The sequence below is a fragment of the Sparus aurata genome, chromosome 2 (assembly GCF_900880675.1).
Source record: "Sparus aurata chromosome 2, fSpaAur1.1, whole genome shotgun sequence".
Lineage (NCBI taxonomy): Eukaryota > Metazoa > Chordata > Actinopteri > Spariformes > Sparidae > Sparus > Sparus aurata.
This window is the reverse complement of record NC_044188.1, coordinates 25,141,390-25,161,160: the sequence shown is the minus strand read 5'-3', so window position 1 is coordinate 25,161,160 and position 19,771 is coordinate 25,141,390. Positions and strand designations below refer to the sequence as shown.

At 41.5% G+C, this 19,771-nt stretch overlaps 2 protein-coding genes across 7 annotated transcripts in view; one reads left to right on the top strand and one right to left on the bottom strand.

Moving 5' to 3' along the window:
• LOC115566878 (von Willebrand factor A domain-containing protein 5A-like) overlaps window positions 1-19,771 on the bottom strand; it is a 41,726-nt gene that overhangs the window by 10,879 nt on the left and 11,076 nt on the right. For 2 of the 6 annotated variants that reach the window (XM_030392934.1, XM_030392982.1), the window contains exons 1-5: window positions 7,003-7,305; window positions 4,456-4,552; window positions 3,966-4,025; window positions 723-925; window positions 406-628 (exon numbers count right to left, since the gene is read on the bottom strand). The exons of the other annotated variants lie outside the window; for them this stretch is intronic. In XM_030392934.1, the coding sequence (XP_030248794.1) occupies window positions 406-628; window positions 723-925; window positions 3,966-4,008 (469 nt within the window). In that variant the 5' untranslated portion in view covers window positions 4,009-4,025; window positions 4,456-4,552; window positions 7,003-7,305. Of the gene's footprint in view, window positions 1-405; window positions 629-722; window positions 926-3,965; window positions 4,026-4,455; window positions 4,553-7,002; window positions 7,306-19,771 lie in introns of those variants that run through there. 6 annotated transcript variants of the gene reach the window in all.
• LOC115566920 (sodium- and chloride-dependent GABA transporter 2-like) lies at window positions 10,073-19,294 on the top strand. The gene is made up of 14 exons (XM_030392986.1): window positions 10,073-10,615; window positions 10,696-10,830; window positions 11,825-11,965; window positions 12,641-12,728; window positions 12,833-12,965; window positions 13,048-13,182; window positions 13,268-13,371; window positions 14,149-14,273; window positions 15,838-15,950; window positions 16,042-16,179; window positions 16,489-16,591; window positions 17,271-17,371; window positions 17,465-17,635; window positions 18,758-19,294. The coding sequence occupies exons 1-14, from the start codon at window positions 10,456-10,458 to the stop codon at window positions 18,869-18,871; spliced, it is 1,761 nt and encodes a 586-aa protein (XP_030248846.1). The 5' UTR covers window positions 10,073-10,455; the 3' UTR covers window positions 18,872-19,294.

Below are 19,771 nucleotides of genomic sequence, written 5' to 3'. Positions count from 1 at the left end.
CCCCATGGATGTTTGTATGGAAACTAAGAACTGAGATTTAGCCTGAACTACATCCATCTCCATCTTCTGACACACATTGTACCTAGCTCAAAATCTGACAATGTTTTTGGCTTAAAAAATGTGACGGCTCAATAAAAAAAGTAGCACTTTTTAAGCAGCTCTTGCAAGTGATGTGTGTTTCTCCTGGAAAGTCAGATGAAACTCGACCTCGTTATCTGCTATATTTTTCTCACTGCTAATGTTTTGTTGTCTGTAGTTCAGCCAGTCACATAACTGGTTTCACCCCATCAACAGCCTTTTGCAAAAGACGATGTGTTCTCTGAGCGGTGTGTTAAGCTGAATTTTTGACTGATGTTAGCTATGAAAGCATTCCCCTGATCAAAGTGTTGTCTGGTGGTTTCCTACCCTGAGGTTGGTAGCGAGGGTTGAGCACAGCAGGCAGACAAAATCTCAGCCCGTCATCAGCCTGCACAGCCAGCTCAGTGACGTACTCCAGCCTGATGGAGGCGCTCTCTCCTGGAGGCAGACTGCCCACACTCAGAGAGAAGATATCTGGACTCTGATCACTCTCCTCCAATAGGAAGGCCTGCCCACCGGAGCTCATAAAGTCATCGTACTCCTCATGAGCCTGGAGTACAGACGACACATGTGGGTCACTTTCACTGTGTTTACTGTGTTTTTCAGCTCCACTGTAGTGAGAAAGTCGTTACTGTGCAGCTCACCTGCTTTTTCTCCTTCACCTCAGCTACAATCTGCTTCTGTCCAATTGTAGCACTAAAGTGGCAGACAGCAGCATCTCCAGGCAGAGGGATGATAAACACAGCCTCTAGTGGTTTGTCCTCCTTGTTCTCATAGTTCAGGGTGGAGACCACTGTAGCCACATGGTCCCTCACCTGCAGCTCCACCTCCACACTCTTCAGAGGAACTGACCCAGAAATAGTTGATGTTACCGATCAACCAATAGATTCATGTGTATTTAACTTTTATTGGAAACACTCCTTGATGTTTCCCTTGAGACCAAACACACGCACATGGACAAAGATATTGTCTTTCACAGCATGACAGTCGCAAACTGCCAACAACAACCATTCTCACGGTTGCAGAAGAACTGTTGGGACCCACAGATGAAGTCATTCATTGTGGATTTCAAAATGGCCTCTGAATTGAACTCAGTGTCCCAGAATTCCCCATTCCTCACACCTAGGTGCACAATTCAGCTTTGAGCTACCATTGGTCAGGGTGACAGACCCCCCGCTGATCAGATAGGCAAAACTCCAGTGCCTTCCTTTCTCTCTCTCTCACTTAACGCCCTCTACTTCTTCAACTTCGGATCTCAAGGGCTCCTCTCCACCTCCACAGCAGGACCAGCTTTGTTCAACATTGGAATCCCAACCACCAGCACCTTCTCATCAAAGACTGGTAACGTTGAACTGGGCTTAGATAGCAAAGCATAGCACAGATAAGCACAGGACTTTAAACTCGGTTTGATGTAATGTGTTAATTTTATGTGTTTGTTTGCTGTTTCAGTGTTATTGTGGCCTCAAGTCGTCATTGGTAGTTTGCTTTAGTCGAAATATGCTTCACACAGACTCAGGGTCTCTGCATGCAACTAACCATCTTCTATAACCTGGCATCACGTCACACACACACACACACACACACACACACACTAACACACACACTAACAGACACACACACACATACCTAGAGGCACTCATTTATCTTGGTTTATAACTCTAACAAGTACAATGTGTTGAAAACTGCTTTAGAGTGACAACTTTGAAATTGGGTGCATGCTTTAAAGGGACACAGTACTGTTTATTGCAAAGTTTAATATAAAAACAAATTATGAATTTCTGCATTAGTGTAACATTACTCAATTTTATAGTATGAATATTTGCTTAGGATCTATTTTGCTTGGTAACCTGAGGAGTTTTGTCTTTGCAGGAGCAATTCTGAAATATTTTGGGGCCGTGGACCAGGAAGCAGCACGACCATCTTCAGCACCACCGGACCAGGATGTTTAAATTTAAAAATGTTTTACAATTTAAAATAAATATTTTTGGGGAACACTGCATCCGTTTCATTTAATGACCTATAGAGGATCCCCATTGTTTACCTTGTACTACCATGTTCAACTTGTTTGGATGGGTCTATTCAAGATGTTTGATTTTAATTTGAGAGAGATTTTCACGACTCTAGCCTGTTTTCCTCTTAAAATGTAATAGATTGTTGCATCTTTGTGGATCACCTAAAAGGGTTAGGAGTCTATACATCGTAGTTTGACAAAATAGGGGCCCCCAAACAGCATCTTGCATAGGGCCCCCAAACAGACAGAAACGGCCTTGCAACCACATGTGATATAAGTGACCGCCATTGTCTATTCAATATCATACAAGAGTGAATGTTGCCAACTTCTACACTGTCAAGAGCTCCAAAATCCTTCAACCATTACTAGCTGTTATGGTACGGTAATTTGGTTGTAGTTATTAAGTTAATTATTAACCAGAGTTATAAACAGCTAAGTACATTTTTATGAGACCGATTTAGTAAAATTGATATCTTTTCCCTTTTTTAAGGGTGGTGCCCCGAGGTGATCTAATGCAAATTGGATCATATTATTCATCATAATTAATAATTATCCCAAATAATAATTAATTATTATTGATATCCAAACTTAACCTAAATTGCCTTTTATTGTTGCATAAACATTACTTAATTGTGCCTCGCATAATGCAAGGCCCAACAGAACATGCAAAAATACAAACTTTTAAAATCATTTGACACAGTTATTTATTAACTCAAGGCTTCTCTAGGGTCACATGGTTGGAAAAAAAACTAGATGTGGAAATGTTGATGAAGGTTCTCAATCATCCAGGTCATGGTAAATATAGGAGCTGCATCGTGGGAAAACTTGTTTTTTTTTTCTTGAGGACGTTTCACCTCTCATCCAAGAGGCTTCTAAGGTTTTTACCAATTGGCGAGGAGTTGGCTGGCTTTTACACTCTGTGTAAACCATGGGAATGGATTAACAATCCATGTGAACAGATTTTGCCCTCTTATCATTGATCAGCTGGAGGCACCATGGATACAAGTAACCCAGGACAGCTACTATTCAGAGATTCCCTCCCTACTCTCTGTGGAGAACATGGTCGCAGCGTACAGCAGCAGCTGGCCAAGAAGCATCACAAACTGGGGCCAGGTGAACCTCAGAGGGAGCAAAAGAGGTGACATAGAGCTTACTTACATACATACACTGATAAAAATACATTATTTGTATGCATCATTTATCATATCTATATAGTGTAAAGCTTGTATCCATCTCAATACTGTATTAAGCTATGTTAGTTTTTTAGGTTTGTGACACTATCCATGCAAAGGAGAGGTTTTCTTTCACCAGGTACCCCTGATCTGCTGCAGGGAAACAAATTTCACGAGTACAGCAGCCAGTTCCCTGAAGCAGCGCTGAACACCACCCGGGAGGCTCAAAAACCGACTGTCATTTTTTAGCTGAAATGTCAAACATTTGCTGTTACCAGCTTCTTGGGTGTAATTCTTTGCCGCTGTTCTTGTCATTTACGACAGGAAATAAAGACTTTTTACGTTTTGAACTGATGTGTTGACAAGCATGGCTCTGGGAATCTGTTAATACAAAAAAAAAACCTTCAGTTGTAATGTGGTAATTATGCTTCTTTGTGGTGGAAAATCATATCAGATCAAAATGACTGTTCCAAGCAAAGTATTTTAACTGTAATGAATTAATTATTTTTTATTTATGTATTTAAATGACTTGGTGTGATTCCCCAGTGCGATGCTTTGGCACATCCTTCTGGTGATACATGGTTTTAGCACAAGCTTTATGCTACACATGCAACCGCCCTCCCCATCAGCTCCCCATCCCTCAGATGACATTTTTTATTGAGACAAAGGTTTTATGGAGGAAATAAAACTTTTCAGCTCTGTACCTTTTTCTTTCAAACGCGTAAGCAGACCCCAGTCTGACATCATTATTTGAGGACGTCCTGCTGTAGAGAGCAGGAAATGGGCATTTATAGGTTTGGTGAAGCATTTGGAAAAACATGTACAAGATACGTGTTTTCTTGTGAACATCATCCAAATTCACAGCTAGAATTTGTCAAAGCTCTTTCAATCATTTTTTATCATCTATTTATTTATTAACAGTAAAGAAAAAAACTACCAACCAAAGCAGCAAACTCAATTTTAGTTTAAGCAAGTGTTACTAGCTTTGTTTTCAAAGTAACATGTCACCTTAATAACTAAAACACATAAAGACATTTGTTGTGACAATATCATCAACATTCAGGTCGGTCAAATTGTTTTTTGAATATTGTTAAGCTAACTATGACGAACTGATTCAATCTGTCAAACTTGCATTAATTAGAGCAAAGAACTGCCTCATCTTGAACTATTTAAACAAACAGTCGAAACACCTACCTCTTACAGCAAAAGATGCTTCTGTGTAGTTGTCAAGGTTTCTCCTGTGGACATAAACCTGGACGTTTACAGCCTGAAACAGGAACTCTTCATCCAGCTGCTCAAACAGAACACAACCCAGAACAAACATAATCACGGGCCCAGGGTTTGTTAGATTTGTTCACCTGACACACACCACCCATCCAAACACAGGTCTCAACCAAGTACACCCCCTCATCACAACGACTCTACTCGATGGCAGTGGCGCCCCCAGCAGGACGATGTGCCCTGACACACCGCAAACACTGCTCAGGAACCGCTCAAGGAACACAATAAAGGGCACAAGGCTTTGACCGGGCCTCCAAATTTGCCAGATCTCAACCTGATCGAGCATCTGTAAAACGTGCAGAGCAGGTCTGATCCATGGAGGCCCCACCCCCAAACATAAAGGACCCAGAGGAGCCACAATAAAAGGCCCTGGTGCCAGACACCACAGGACGCCCTCAGAGGTCTTCAGTCCATTCCTTGACAGGTCAGAGCTGTCTTGGCTGCACAAGTGGAACTTTCACAATATTAAACAGGTTGTCATATACAGTGGCTAGCAAAAGTAGTCACCCATCCTTGAACTTTTCCACATTTTGTCACGTTTTAACCACGAATGTAAATGTATTTTATTGGGATTTTATGTGATAGACGAAGTGGAAGGAAAATGATACATGGTTTTAATTTTTTTTTTTTACAAATAAACAAATAAAAGTGTGGTGTGCAAAAGTATTCATCCCCCTGAGTCAATACTTTGTAGAACCACCTTTCACTGCAATAACAGCTGCAAGTCTTTCGGGGTAAGTCTCTACCAGCGATGCACATATAGAGACTGAAATATTTGCCCATTCTTACTTGCAAAATAGCTCAAGCTTAGTCTGATTGTATGGAGAGTGTCTGTGAACAGCAATTTTAAAGTCTGGGCCATTCTAACACATGAATATGCTTTGATCTAAACCATTCCATTGCAGCTCTGGCTGTATGTTTAGGCTTGTTGTCCTGCTGGAAGGTGAACCTTCGCCCCAGTCTCAAGTCTTTTGCAGACTCTAACAGGTTTTCTCCCTAGATTGTCCAGTATTTGGCTCCATCCATCTTCCCATCAACTCAGACCAGCTTCTCTGTCCATGCTGAAGAAAAGCATCCCAACAGCATGATGCTGCCACCACCATGTTTCACGGTGGGGATGGTGTGTTCAGGGTGATGTGCAGTGTTAAGTTTTCTGCCACACGTAGCGTTTTGCATTTAGGCAACAAACGTCAATTTTGGTCTCATCTGACCAGAGCACCTTCTTCCACATGTTTGTTGTGCCCCCACATGGCTTGTGGCAAACTGCATAAATTTGTTTCAACAATGGCTCTCTTCTTGCCACTCTTCCATAAAGGCCTGATTTGTGGAGGGCACGACTAATAGTTGTCCTGTGGACAGATTCTCCCACCTGAGCTGTGTATCTCTGCAGCTCCTCCAGAGTTATCATGGGCCTCTTGGCTGCTTCTCTGATCAGTGCTCTCCTTGCCCAGCCTGTCAGTTTAGGTGGACGGCCATGTCTTGGTAGGTTTGCAGGTGTGCCATACTCTTTCCATTTTCGGGTGATGGATTGAACAGTGCTCCGTGAGATGTTCAAAGCTTGGGATATTATTTCATACCCTAATCATGCTTTAAACTTCTCCACAACTTTATCCCTGACCTGTCTGGTGTGTTCGTTGGGCTTCATGATGCTGTTTGTTCACTAATGTTCTCTAGCAAACCTCTGAGGCTTTCACAGAACAGCTGTATTTACAGATTGAGATTAGATTACACACAGGTGGACTCCATTAACTAATAAGGTGACTTCTGAAGGCAAGTGGTTGCACTGGATTTTATTCAAGGGCGGATCAAGGGTATCAGAGGGCGGTGAATACTTTTGCACACCACACTGTTCTGTTTTTTATTTGTTAAAAAAAAAATTTAACACATGTTTCATTTTCCTTCTACTTCACAATTATGCACCACTTTGTGTTGGTCTATCACATAAAATCCCAATAAAATACATTTACATTTGTGGTTAAAACATGACAAAATGTGGAAAGTTTCAAGGGGGGGGTGAATACTTTTGCAAGCCACTGTAGTTATGCCCGATCATTGTATATCTAGACACACTGACCGGCCTCATTCATGCAGAAGAAAATACAGGAAACACAAACAGCTCCGATGATTTGACAGTAACCTGTTAACCATGCAACTGTTCCTGTATAACATCCCTGACATCCCACCTGTGCAGGCATGAAGCTAATTTGAGGGCTTCCTGCTGTAGAGACCAAAGCAAAACAAAAAATAAACGCATTTATAGGTTCGGTGAAAAAGCTAAAACATATACAGACATTTGCTTTGACAGTATAATCAATATTCAAGTCGGTCAAAATTGTTCTTTGAATACTGTTGAGCTAACTATGAAGCACTGCATCAATCTGACAAGCTAACATTAATTAGAGATAAGAACTGCGTCACATTTGACTCTCTGACTGTTTAAACACACAAACGAACACCTACCTCTCACAGCACACTTTGTTTAGTTGTCAAGGTTTCTCCTGTGGACATAAACCTGGAGGTTTAAAGCCTGCAACAGGAACTCTTCATCCAGCTGCTCAAACAGAACACACACGCACAGAACAAATCAAATCACGGTCCCAGGGTGTGTTTGATTTGTTCTTTTGCTCCTCCCTGCAGTCAGTTTACCTAACGAGTCTGATGTCCTCTGTTAACAATATCCAAACGCAGTTACATGTTTCAGAAGGGATTGAAAGGCACGATGGTTGGAGAGGGAGAACATAGGCAACAGGCTTTTATTTTGAAATGTGCCTCCAGGCGGAAGCTGGGTTTAGATTATCCACATCACAATAAAAGCAGCGTGTGTTTAATTCTCTGGAGCATGATTTCACCTTTCCTGAAAAACGTGCTGTCCCCTACCACAAACTGCCATCCAAAGGTGGCGGTGTTCATTCATTGTCAAGTCAGCACATGGACTGACAGACGTGGTAAATATAGGGAAGATTACATGAAAATGAATTATACAGTGAAACAATACTGTCTCACAATTCTAAATTTCGGTCATGTTTACTCTACCATTTTTTTTATTCCATATTGTCCTTGGTGAACTGATTTCCAGTCTTGTGCTTGTGTGAGCTGTGGTTCTTCCTCCTGCTCAGCATTATATATATATTATAAAAGTATTGGCCAGTTTTATTGTGGCAGCAGAGGTTGCAAAATCCCTTTGCCCCTTACCAAGGCAGAATTTGTCAAAAACTGCATGATAAAATTTTAGCATTTTTAAATGTGAGCTTGAGCTGAAACACTGTTGCTGACCGTGTCCGTCAGCTTGCCACCGATCTTCCCGCAGCTTGCGGGAAAGGTAAAATATTTCATTGCATACTCCCTTGCTGTGGAAGAGAGCACCAGTACTCCTGACACTGCCCAGCTGTAGGTTTTCATCCATGGAGTAGACTCCAGCCTGTGCGTAACAGAATAATTGTTGGGATTACAATTAATGCATGGCACAACTACGGGGAAAGATCTCTTTGCAGAAGTTTCCAGATGAATTAATGAATTTGGTTTGCCTCGGGATAAACTTGTTGGACTAACAACTGATGGAGTGCCCGCGATGTGCGGTCGTAAGAGTGGCTTGGTGTGACGGATCCAGGAGAAGATGAAGGAGGAGAACGTGACAGCTTTTTTGACTGTATTATTCACCACGAATCATTGTGTGGAAAAGCCTTGAAAATGGAGTATGTGATGTGCACCATACCACAAGCAGTGAACTTTATCAGAGACAACGGTTTAAATCACCGCCAGTTCAAGTCTTTTCTGGATGAGTTAAGTTCATAATATGGTGACTTGCCCACACAGAGGTGCGATGGCTAAGCCAGGGAAAGGTGCTGTAAAGATGTTTCGAGTTGTGTTACAAGATGTGTGAGTTCATGGAAAGCAAAGGGTAAGACACAACACAGCTCCGAGAAAAAAAAAAAAAAAAAAAAAAAAAGTGCTGTGTGAGCCACCCGAAAGGGATAGTTCAGTTTCTTTGAAGTGGGGTCATAAAGTACATATCTAAAGTCGGTCTGTACTGCAGTGAACGGAGTCCAGATGCAAAGCGAATTTTCACCACTTAAAACAAGGCTCACCTAAAAAAATCAATATCAGTTCCAGTGTACGTTGTATAGAGAAAATGTGAATGGGCTAATGTATGCTAAAACTTGTGCTAACATCATGCTGTATGCAAGTGGTGTGTTTACAGCTTGTTCTGCTGCCAAAACAGCTAAACCTGCTAGCTGTGCAACATGTAAGACACTACAGGTGAAAACTATTTTTTCATGCACCGGCCAATTTTTCCCCTTGACCTGTTCCATGCCAAAACTCTGCTTTGGCGGATTTTCTGAGTCATACAATTTCATGTCGATGCGCCTCAAAGTTTGATTAGCTGTCATAGTTTGTGTGTCTCTATCACTTCGTCCGTCCCCCGCCTGGTACCTGGTCACAGCACAATGGTCGAGTTTGACGTCCTGAACCATGGCCCGGCCCGACTCTTCAGTCTGACGGCTGGTGACGACTGTGGATACCCTCAGAAGAGAGGTGAGCAAAAAAACTAAACTTAGCAAATAGCAAATCTTGTGGAGCTACTGTGTGAACAGCAAAACTTTTATCTTGCCATTTGATTTTCTTATATAGTATGTCTTTACATCATGCACAGTCAATGGAATGTCGATTTGCAAAAGAAAAAGTCATACTTTTTCTGTAAGTCAGAGCTTCTGTCCCTCAGGTTATTTGTTGCAGAACACGGATCTTTCCATGGTCAGGTGGACCTCCACACGCCTGCCACAGCTCAGGCAGGAGCCACTGTGAGGAACACAGGGATAAGGTGGCCAGTGGCGGCAGCCACCACCACCATCACCACCACACGTCCAGATTAGAGAAAGGCGACCCGCCTCTGAATGTAACTGAATGGGCTCTGGGCTCATCTCAGCCACTATGGGCGAGGTACACATCCAGCTGCTGCTCTGCACAGGCAGAGTTGCTGGTGTGGGACACAGCTGGAAACATGAAGCGCTGCCATCTAACATCTGGCCAGCAGAGGCAGCTTCAGACAGGACTACAGATACCAGCAGCGCTGGACAGATTACACTCTCAGCAGGTGTTTTTTTCTTGTTAAATCTGCTGTGGTCTTATCTGATTTATAACACAAATTACTTTACTTTTGGAGAGAACTTAGTGCCAGAGTAAATGAAAGTAATATCTAATTAGTAGACACCTGACTTTGGGGATATTGGTTTTTCCTTGTGCGGTCAATTTATCAGGATAGATGTGTGATGAAATACAGCAGCCAGTAATAACAGATACAGCACAATAAGAATACATTTAAAGTCCCCCCCGATCAAAACTGTTTTTTTTTGTCTTGTTTCAACAGTTAAACCTAGAGCTTAAGAATGAAATGCGGAGTTTGACACTAGAATGTAGTTTTCACATCCATCAGTCAAAGTATACATTTACTCTAAGCTTGTTGAAAAATCTGATTTTAAGAGGCGGGCCCATGAGGGTGATTTTTGACATTAGTAAATGTTTGGAAGTCGCTCCTGGTCCAGTATTCACATGCAGTACACAGGTGTGATGTGGATGCTCAATGCCTCCAGTGCACATACACTGAGATTGAGAATGGACTTTACAGTGAAGTAGGAGACATCTTGTGTGCTTATTCAGGAGTGTTTAAATTCCTGCTCAGGCATCGGGCAGCAAAGGCAGGTAATACAACGGGAAGACTTCGGAAAAGCAGGATGACGACATACGAACCAAGAAATGATTGTAAATCATGGTCAGCCTGGAGAGCCTCAGAGAGTTTCCACTGAGAAATGATTAACAGGCGAGGCAGTTGCTCATTACACAACACAGAATTGGGAATGAATATATGGGTGGAGAAAACCTCAACACGGTGTATTTGGTTCAGACATAGCTTTTAGGATGATGAATAAAGCATGTGCAACAAATCACAAGCAAGCACAGATGGAGGAGAGAGGACACTGGGGCAGTAAGGTGGAGTTTCTCCTGGCTGTGGCTGGAAATGTCGTCGGCCTGGGCAACGTGTGGAGGTTCCCTTACCTCTGCTACAAAAATGGAGGGGGTAAGTAAACATGATGCTCTCTACTCCCTACCCAAAATCTGTGCCGCAGGTATGCATTGTTGTATACTTTGAAAATGTAGGTGCGTTCCTGGTGCCGTATCTGGTATTTGTGGTGACCTGCGGCGTACCCCTGTTCCTGCTGGAGACCACTGTGGGTCAGTTCACCCAGGAGGGCAGCATAACCTGCTGGAGGAAGCTATGCCCGCTGGCAGAAGGTAGAGCTTCGTTGCAATGTTGTAGTAACACATTAACATTGACACAAACTTGAACTTGGCTGTAGCTCAGCGGGTAGAGCAGGTCGGCTTGTGATCGGAAGGTTTCTGGTTCAAATTCCAGCTCTGGGCTGAGCTGAGCTGCATGTTGAAGTGTCCTTGAGCAAGATACTGAACCCCAAATTTCTCCTGATGTGAGGTTGGCACCTTGCATGCTGACTTGTCCAGGGAGTACCCTGCCCTCACCCAGAGACAGCTGGGATTTGCTCCAGCAAAAAACCCTGCGACCCCATAAAAGGGATAAAGCGGTTACAGACAATGGATGGATGGATGGACAAACTTGAACTAGTAACTAAGGTCAAACTGTTTCCTCAACTTCAGAGCTCTGTCATGGCGGTCAGAACAGGGCAAACATTGACAAAAGTAACAACATGGCCTCTCTGAACCTTATGCTCAGGTTTGAAAAATTAATCAATAATTACAAATATTTCAGTTTTCAGTTCAACGCGAGGTTGCATCCATTTGTGTGTGTGACAGGGTGATGGTAAAACCGTGGCATTCTCTTTTAAAACACTGTCAGTGCCTTATTTAATTTTCATTCTTAACATATAAACGTGAATCTTTACAACAACGAAACTCGTCCACATTAGACATGTTTGAAGACTGAATTTATGAAAGGTGATTGTTGAGCTCATGAAAGCTCCAAATATTTCAACTTGGGCAGAACCAAGGATCATTTCAAGTGTTTTCCTCCACTTTTTAAAAAGGTGCTTGTCCATGTCATTTCCAATATAGTTATCATACTAAATTACAAGAATCACCAGTTTATGTTTCACTTAAAATTCATTTGTATTAGTTGGTCCCTCTGAGGAAGTAAGCTATTTTAGGTTTGACAGTCATGTTCCTGTGGCCCTGATCAAACAGGGGTTTATATTGGATATATGGAGGAAATTTCATTCTGCTTGTCTATAACCTAGATAACCATTTGGTCTCTCAGGTGTCGGCTATGGTGGACAGTTAATCCTCCTCTACAGCTGTATGACCTACATCATCATTCTGTCCTGGGCTCTGCTCTACCTGGTGTTCTCCTTCAGCCCCCAGCTTCCCTGGGCCACCTGCAACAACTACTGGAACACAGGTTCAATTGACACTGTCGCGTTAATTATAGTTGACGTGTATCATATTAGCAAGAGGCCAAGATATCCTTTTGGTACCTAATTTGGCTAAAACTTCAGAAACACTGGATACTTCGTTCCCCATAATGTAACTGGAAAGGTCTTTCCCTGTATGTATGTACTCCTCAGATGGTCCTATTTCCTGTGGTGGGAATTTGTCCTTACAACTTCAGTGTGTTTATGAACTAAAAAAACATGGTTGCTACAGAGAGGATGTACTTGTACACCACCTATTGCTTTACATGACTTGTTATCAGAGTTAATGTTCAAACTTTTCTAAGTGATTTAGGTGACATGATATTGACAGTAACATAAGGCTACAACCTTATACTATATTAAATGTGAGCAATATGTGAATTAATGAAGGTTTCTAACCCTCAACTAAATATTTACTTATGTCCACCATGGTTCAGAGTTTTTCATGTCAAAGCTGGCAAGACGTGGATCAAAATGTTTGCCAACTTGAGGGGGCATTCATGTACATTTTCCCATTCATGAACTACTTTTTCTGATTACTCCAAAGTCACATTTCATACGACCCTCCCTAAATAATGGCAAAACATCCACTGAAAAAGTGCTTTAAATTAAATAATATAAATGATGATTATTATTATTTTTCTTTCTCCCTATCCTTTCAGATGGCTGTTTAGACTTTTCAACCCCAAATACGACAGCTCAATTGACCAATAAGACTTTCACAACATCTGCTGCCACAGAATTCTGGGAGTATGTTCCTTTAGATTAACAAATCTAAGCCTCATGTTTCTTTAAATGTGCCATAATTAGTCCCAATCAATCACTATTTGAAATTTTGACCTTTCCTTTTTTAGACGACGAGTGCTGGCTATCTCAGGGGGGATCGAGGAGATAGGCAGCATCCGGTGGGAAATACTGGCGTGTGTAATTGTTATGTGGATCACCTGCTACTTTTGTATCTGGAAAGGGGTCAAGTCTACTGGAAAGGTATTTATATGAGTCATAAATCTGTGGTAATTGGGTAATCACAGTATTGTTTAATGCCCGGATGGTTGTCTTTTTCATCTAGGTGGTGTATTTCACCGCTACCTTCCCTTATGTGATGCTGCTCATTCTTTTGATCCGTGGACTCTCTCTTCCCGGGGCTCTACAAGGAGTGGTGTTTTATCTTCTGCCTGAACCCTCACGACTCTTAGACCCTCAAGTAGGAGCTTCGGGATTTGATCCTGACAGTATATAGTTGAGGTGGACAAATGACAAATGTAGTCACTGTTGCTTTGTTGGAACAGGTTTGGATGGAGGCTGGGGCACAGATCTTTTTCTCGTACAGTGTGGGCGTGGGCTCTTTAATTGTGCTAGGAAGCTACAACCCCTACAACAACAACTGCTATAAGTAAGTATTGGTCAAAATGACTGACATCATTAAAGTAGCAATCAGGAAAATCTCTGTTTGCTTGTTCAGTCATAGTAACCATTCACTCACAATGCTAGCAGAGACTGGAAAAGTGGCCTACGTCACTGAAGAGCAGCATTATCATGGATTCAACTGCTCTTCTTCCCACCCTACTTTGCCTCTGATTGGTTGCCGATGTTGGTTGGGCTGGTTGGGTTGGTTGGGTTTAGGCACGAGGAGTGGGATTTTTTGGTGTTTTGATTCTTCTAAGGCAAAGACGGTGAGTACTAACTAATAGGGGGCAGCGTAGGACGGGCTTTAGCATAAAAAGCAGGGGTCCATCAAAACGCTCAAGGGTTAGTCTATTGCGTTAGCTTCGCCGACCCACTCTAGCTACCAACCACTGCTGGATGACAGAAAACACCTCACTAACTGTGCACTGCATTGGATTTTTCCTGGCAGAATATTTTTTACGAATGAATGCGACAGAGGGTCAAAGTTCTTCATTGATTCATAGCGAAGAAACATTATTGATGACTATTTCCAGACAGGTTAAGCTTATGGGTGGTTGTTGAAAATGATTCCGTTAACTCATCAGCGGACAGATAGCGACTTACAGACATTTGTTTGAATGAAAATCTTTGAGATTGTTACTTTCAAGTTCTGGCATTACCTTTTCTGACAGATACACCCGAGGACTAGAGCTAAAAAAAGAAAAAGATCAACCACATGCTGTGAATTCATAGGATGTGCACTTGTTTTTTTTATGTTTTGTAGAGACTGTCTGTGGCTGTGTTTACTGAACAGTGGCACCAGCGTGGTCGCAGGGTTTGCAGTCTTCTCTGTGCTGGGATTCATGTCTCATGAGCAGGGTATTCCCATTGCAGAAGTGGCTGAGTCAGGTGGGTAGTCAGGTCAGAACGATGGAACAATCTTGTCTTCCTTAACCAAATGTTACGGAGCAGCACAATCACTCTGGTGCCTTGTTGCAACGTGCTGGGGCCCTGACGAGGAGGCCTCCGTGTGAGGTAATGATTGAAGAGGGCAAAGAGGAGAGTGGTTATGTTTAGGATAAAATGATTAAGTAAAAAAAAATGTAAACTACAGTACTCTTAACTGCACTTTGCTGTAAATGTTTGAGGTACTTGTACTTAACATGTTCATTGTAAGTTACTTAGTACAAGGGGTACAAAGGAAGGGGTGTGAATAAGACAGACATGACCATGACCATGACACATACTGCTGTAAGTAATATTTATTAGTATACATCTTAAATAGCTCTGTATTCCAAAAGTTATCTCTTTTACAGAGTGTTTGGTGTGTAATTCTTGTCTCTCCTCCTCTGGATCATGCAGTTAAAAAAGTATTGTATCCCTGCCCACTTTATCCAATCAGCACAAAGAACTCCATAAACACATAGTCCTGTCTGCTGGTGAACAAGTAGAGGGTCTCCTGCTATGTCTGGTGATTAGTGCCACGTATTCATGTATTCACAAAAAGAGGACGGAGGGGATTGCTATCTGCAAAACGGTCATGAAATTATGTAAAAGCTGCCAGACCTGACAAAAAGTGACATGACTGGTGAATTACACTTAATGGCAACAGTCATAAACATTCACAAAGACTCCATCAAGTTCATGACAGGTGGCATGTCAGTCTGATGCACAGCCCTTCAAGTCAAACCCGTTTGAGCCCACATCATTTCAGAAGTGATATTTACCTTATAATCTACCCATTACACTACATTTATTTGACTGGTATAGTTTATTAGACATAGTAAACTATGTAAACAACATATGAGAAGCATCTAGAATACAACACATTGCTGAGTTTAACCTCTGGTTCCAACCATCTGGTTTGTGTCTGGCCTTTGGTCACATTTCAGATCTCCATCAGTTGATGGCAGTAGTTACTTATCAAAGAGAGTTTTCCAATCTAAACTTCTGACATGGATTAATTACAGCAACAACAAAAAATGTTTAGGCTCAACAATATCTAAATTTGCAATATTTCACACACAAAGGAATCAAATATTAGGGAGAGGGTTAAACAATGAATACAGACGTGTACCAGAACTCCTGAGGACTTCTGCCACCATAGGTACAATCTTTGCTGCCATCTTGAGGACAACCAGCCACAGGACAAGCATTGTAACAGTAACTCAGCCCCGAGCTGTGAGTACACGTCATCATATAGTAGATCAACTTCTTGATACACACATTAATTTTCATTTATGTCCTCATGGTCAGGCTCTTACTGTGTTTATGTGTCTTTAAAATATTCCCAATTATTTATTCAGCAAACACAATCAAACTCCTTTTTGTCACAAGCTTGACTGACTGACTGGTGATTGATTCATCACCATCTGGATGCATATTTTCCTTTAAATAACAATGCTATTGATGATAAATTGTCAAAACAGCACAGGCAGATAGTCTTGTTGCATCACTCTGATGTTGTTTCCAGGTCCCGGCTTGGCCTTCATTGCTTACCCTCAGGCTATAGCCATGATGCCTCTTCCCCAACTGTGGTCCATCTGTTTCTTTGTCATGCTCATTCTCTTGGGTTTGGACACACAAGTAAGATTTCAGTCCCCCCCCCCCGTTTTTTTTTCAGTTAATCATATTTACATTTGGAACTGCACTGACTCTTTCTCCCTTCGCTGTACAGTTTGTTGCCATGGAGGTGGTGATGACAACCATCATAGATATGTTCCCCACGACAATGCGCAGGGCAGGCCGACGGGAACGTTTGCTCCTCATCTTCTGCCTCGTGTGCTTCTTTTCTCAACTCGTCATGCTCACTGAGGTCAGCATGTAGTGTAATATTCTATATCAGGATTTTGTCCTAGCATTATAAGAAGATGCTTTCAGCTTTGAATTAGGGGAGCACGAAATTATCAGCATTTTATCGATATCAAACAATAAAGGCTCTAAATTGAAATGACAGGCTGATAACACGACGCTCTGATGATGTGTGTTGGATGCAAACCATTCAGTAGTTTCATTGTTTTGCATCCCTACTCATGACATTTTACTTACATCATACCTGACGTTGGTTGATATATTGCAGTCTTTATTTGAAAAAAATCTCCGTTGTCTCTGCTCTCATCTTCAGGGAGGAATGTATGTGTTCCAGTTGTTTGACTACTACGCTTGTAACGGAGCCTGCATCCTTTTTATGTGTGTGTTTGAAACCTTGGCGCTGGCATGGCTTTTTGGTAGGTAACCTTTGTTATCAAGGGGCACTAACAGTACTCCTAATAGACCATCTTCTACTCTGTGTGCAAAGTTGCAAGTGGTATAAACAAATGGGATCTGACACATCCTTATTCTTTCACGACTTCCCAAATGATGAGCAACTGTAAAGACGATAGATTAAATGCATGTAAGTGAGTTACCTCTTTGGCTAAAGTTAGCTGTTGTCTTCCCAGCAACTTCCTACTTAACATTACTGTTTGATAGCCTTACATGATATGGTAGTGAAAATGTAAAGTAGTTTTAAAACTTTGACACTTACCTTGGACACACATATTTAAGCCTGGAAGTGAAACGCACTGGATGTAATCAGTCAGATATGGATAACAAATACGGACAAATTTAGCTCCAGATTTTTATTGTTTGCTACCTTTTCAGTTTCAAATCAACTGGTAAAGGGGTAAAATAATGACACTTCATCAGATTCCCTACGCATATATGACCTGCAACCTGCAACACATCGGCATAACATTATCCCAGCACCGTGAGAAAAATGGCCACCGCGTGAATATGGTCTATGACTAGTTTAGTGACCTGTTATGCATAAAAAGGAAAAGTTACCCTTTAAATGAGTCATTTACAAACATGTAGTCTGATCTGTTTCCTACACACAATGTTCATCCAACCTCATCTCCTATGAAGGGGCTGAGCGGTTGCATGGCATCATAAAGGACATGACAGGTGTGCGTGCCAACCCCTTCTTTAAAATCTGCTGGCTTTACCTCACTCCTCTGGTCTCACTGGTGAGTACATACAGTATAAGAATATATGTCCTTATGTTAACTATAATCTTTTCATGTCCCACCATTAAATCTCTCCTTCTCTTGTTTTCTCAGACCGCTTTTATATGTTCTTTAGTTTGGTACCAGCCTCTGACGTTTAATCGCTGGTATGTGTATCCAGCCTGGGCATACGTGTTGGGCTGGGTACTGGCCGTCTCCTCCATCTTGCTTGTGCCGGGATTGGCACTGTATAAAGTGGCAACTGGGAGTGGGAATCTCATTCAGGTGGGTTCAATAGATTGTCATATATAATTCAGGAAATGACCAGATTTTAATAAAATAATAATGATAATTTTAATAAAATGTGACAGGGTCTTATTCATAGAACATACAGTACTATACCCCTGACAGATTACATAAAATAAAGTCTCAGTACTCCCAGTTTTACCCAAGATCCAAATCGGGAATAGGAACGTTGGTACATATGTTTTGGACTTGCCCTTGTCTTAATTCATATTGGGTGTCTATACATAAAGTGCTTAATGATATTACAGGACTAACCATCCCCGTAGAGCCAAGAGTAATTCTCCTGGGTGACACATCTATGATGAAAGTCGATAAAAACCAACTCAAATGTATTAGAATTGCCCTTATTACAGCCAACAAATGTGTAGCTATGCATTGGAAAGATGTATCACCACCTACATTTGCTAGATGGACGAATTAACTAGCATCATGCATACCAAGTGAAAAGATTATGTACAATTTGGAGGGTAAACCTGGAGAAAGATCTGGGGTGGTTTTCTAACATATGTGGACACGGAGTCCACAATACAGTAATCTTTTTATATTTAAACAATGTCATGTGACTGTTAAACATGCTTATTCAACATTTAGTGCTGTTTCAAGCTTTATTTTTATTTGTTTTAATTTTCTTTTCTACCTCTCTCTGCAATTTATCCCCTCTCTGCAACAGTCTTGTTTTAGGCTATTTTTGTTTTTGTTTGTTTGTTTTATGATATACTGAAGGCTTGTATTTATTCTTACCTATTTGATTTGGAACACACTCTGTGGGAATGTATGGTCAGACCTGTAGTAGGGGTGGCTTGAGTGGGAGGGAGGGAGGGTGGGATGGGCTGATCTGATAACTATTTGATATATTGTTGTACATTGTCCTTTCATTCAGCTCTAGGGTTGTTATGTACAAAATCAACCAGAACAACCAGATCTGTAGATCATCTGTGAGTGAACTGTGAGAGTGCAATATTCTAACTACATTCTCTATAGTTTGTGGGGGGATCTGATCAAACATCCACTATTACTGATACTGGTGGTTCCATTAGAACAATGTGATAGAGGTCTCGTTTCACACGCTTCACCTACTGAATATTTCTCTCAATTTCTTAGCGTCTCCATCATCTGTGCCAGCCTGACCCCTCCTGCGCGCTGCCCCAAAAGGGAGAAACTGAGCTGCAGCACATCGACGGGGAAGATCAGCAACAACAGCTGGCTGTCAGTTGATATGAAGCGTAAAGTGATCCTGAACAGCTTGTTTAATGTGCTCAACAACTAAGATCTTGAACTGAGCTGGCTGGTTACTCATTGTGATAAAGCTTAGATATATTTCTCTGCTTTTCTGCATCTACAGTTTAAATGTCAAAGAGAAGCAAGACTTGTTTCATAATTTTAGTTATATAATGGTGATCGTGGACACTCGACCCATTAAGTGTTGTATCACTACTAGTGTTGTTATTGAAGAAGCTTCCTATTTTAATTACCACATGCTGAGGTAACAGCACAGAGAAAAAAAAACTGTTTGTTTTTTTTAAAGCGACAATCGTGAAAATCTCACTCTTCTGATAAACTCTAATCTAACAAAAATTGCAATGTAAAACGTACACTCATACATAAATGATTTAAAAATAAATGATTCTTATCTGTGCAGAATGTTGTTGAAATTGAAAGAGACCCCAGAAATACACTGGAAAACACTCCTTACGTCTTCAACTGGCTCCATGCCAACAATGCTATCATATTTTACTTATCGTAAAAAAAAAATTAAAAGAACACAAAGTCCAGAGAATTCTCTCTGTCACCATGGCACTCAGTGGACAAACTGGGAAGGATACTTTTGTAATGGTTTTCAAGAGCAGGAAGACGATCAAGCATGTGTATCTAGCATGTGCATCACAGCACCAACTCCACACATTTACCCCCGTTTGTGCTACTAGCGGCCTCCCTGAATGCTTGCTCTTGGTGCGCAACGATGAGTCTCATTAAATAGCCCGTGTTTTTCATCTGCTCAGACTTTTTGCCAGATCCAGAGCCTCATTTATCCTGACGCGTCCAAACAGCTTCAATTTCACAGCACAGTCAATGTTGATTTTTTAATCCGTCGTGCCTTTAAATTGCTCGAGACAG

What these genes read in the sequence shown, in the direction of transcription:
- LOC115566920 (XM_030392986.1), top strand. Translation starts at nt 10,456, where the DNA reads ATGATGAATAAAGCATGTGCAACAAATCACAAGCAAGCACAGATGGAG. An exon ending in GCTATGCCCGCTGGCAGAAG is followed by an intron (nt 10,831 to 11,824) that starts GTAGAGCTTCGT and finishes TTGGTCTCTCAG; the next exon opens with GTGTCGGCTATGGTGGACAG. An exon ending in CAACAACTACTGGAACACAG is followed by an intron (nt 11,966 to 12,640) that starts GTTCAATTGACA and finishes CTATCCTTTCAG; the next exon opens with ATGGCTGTTTAGACTTTTCA.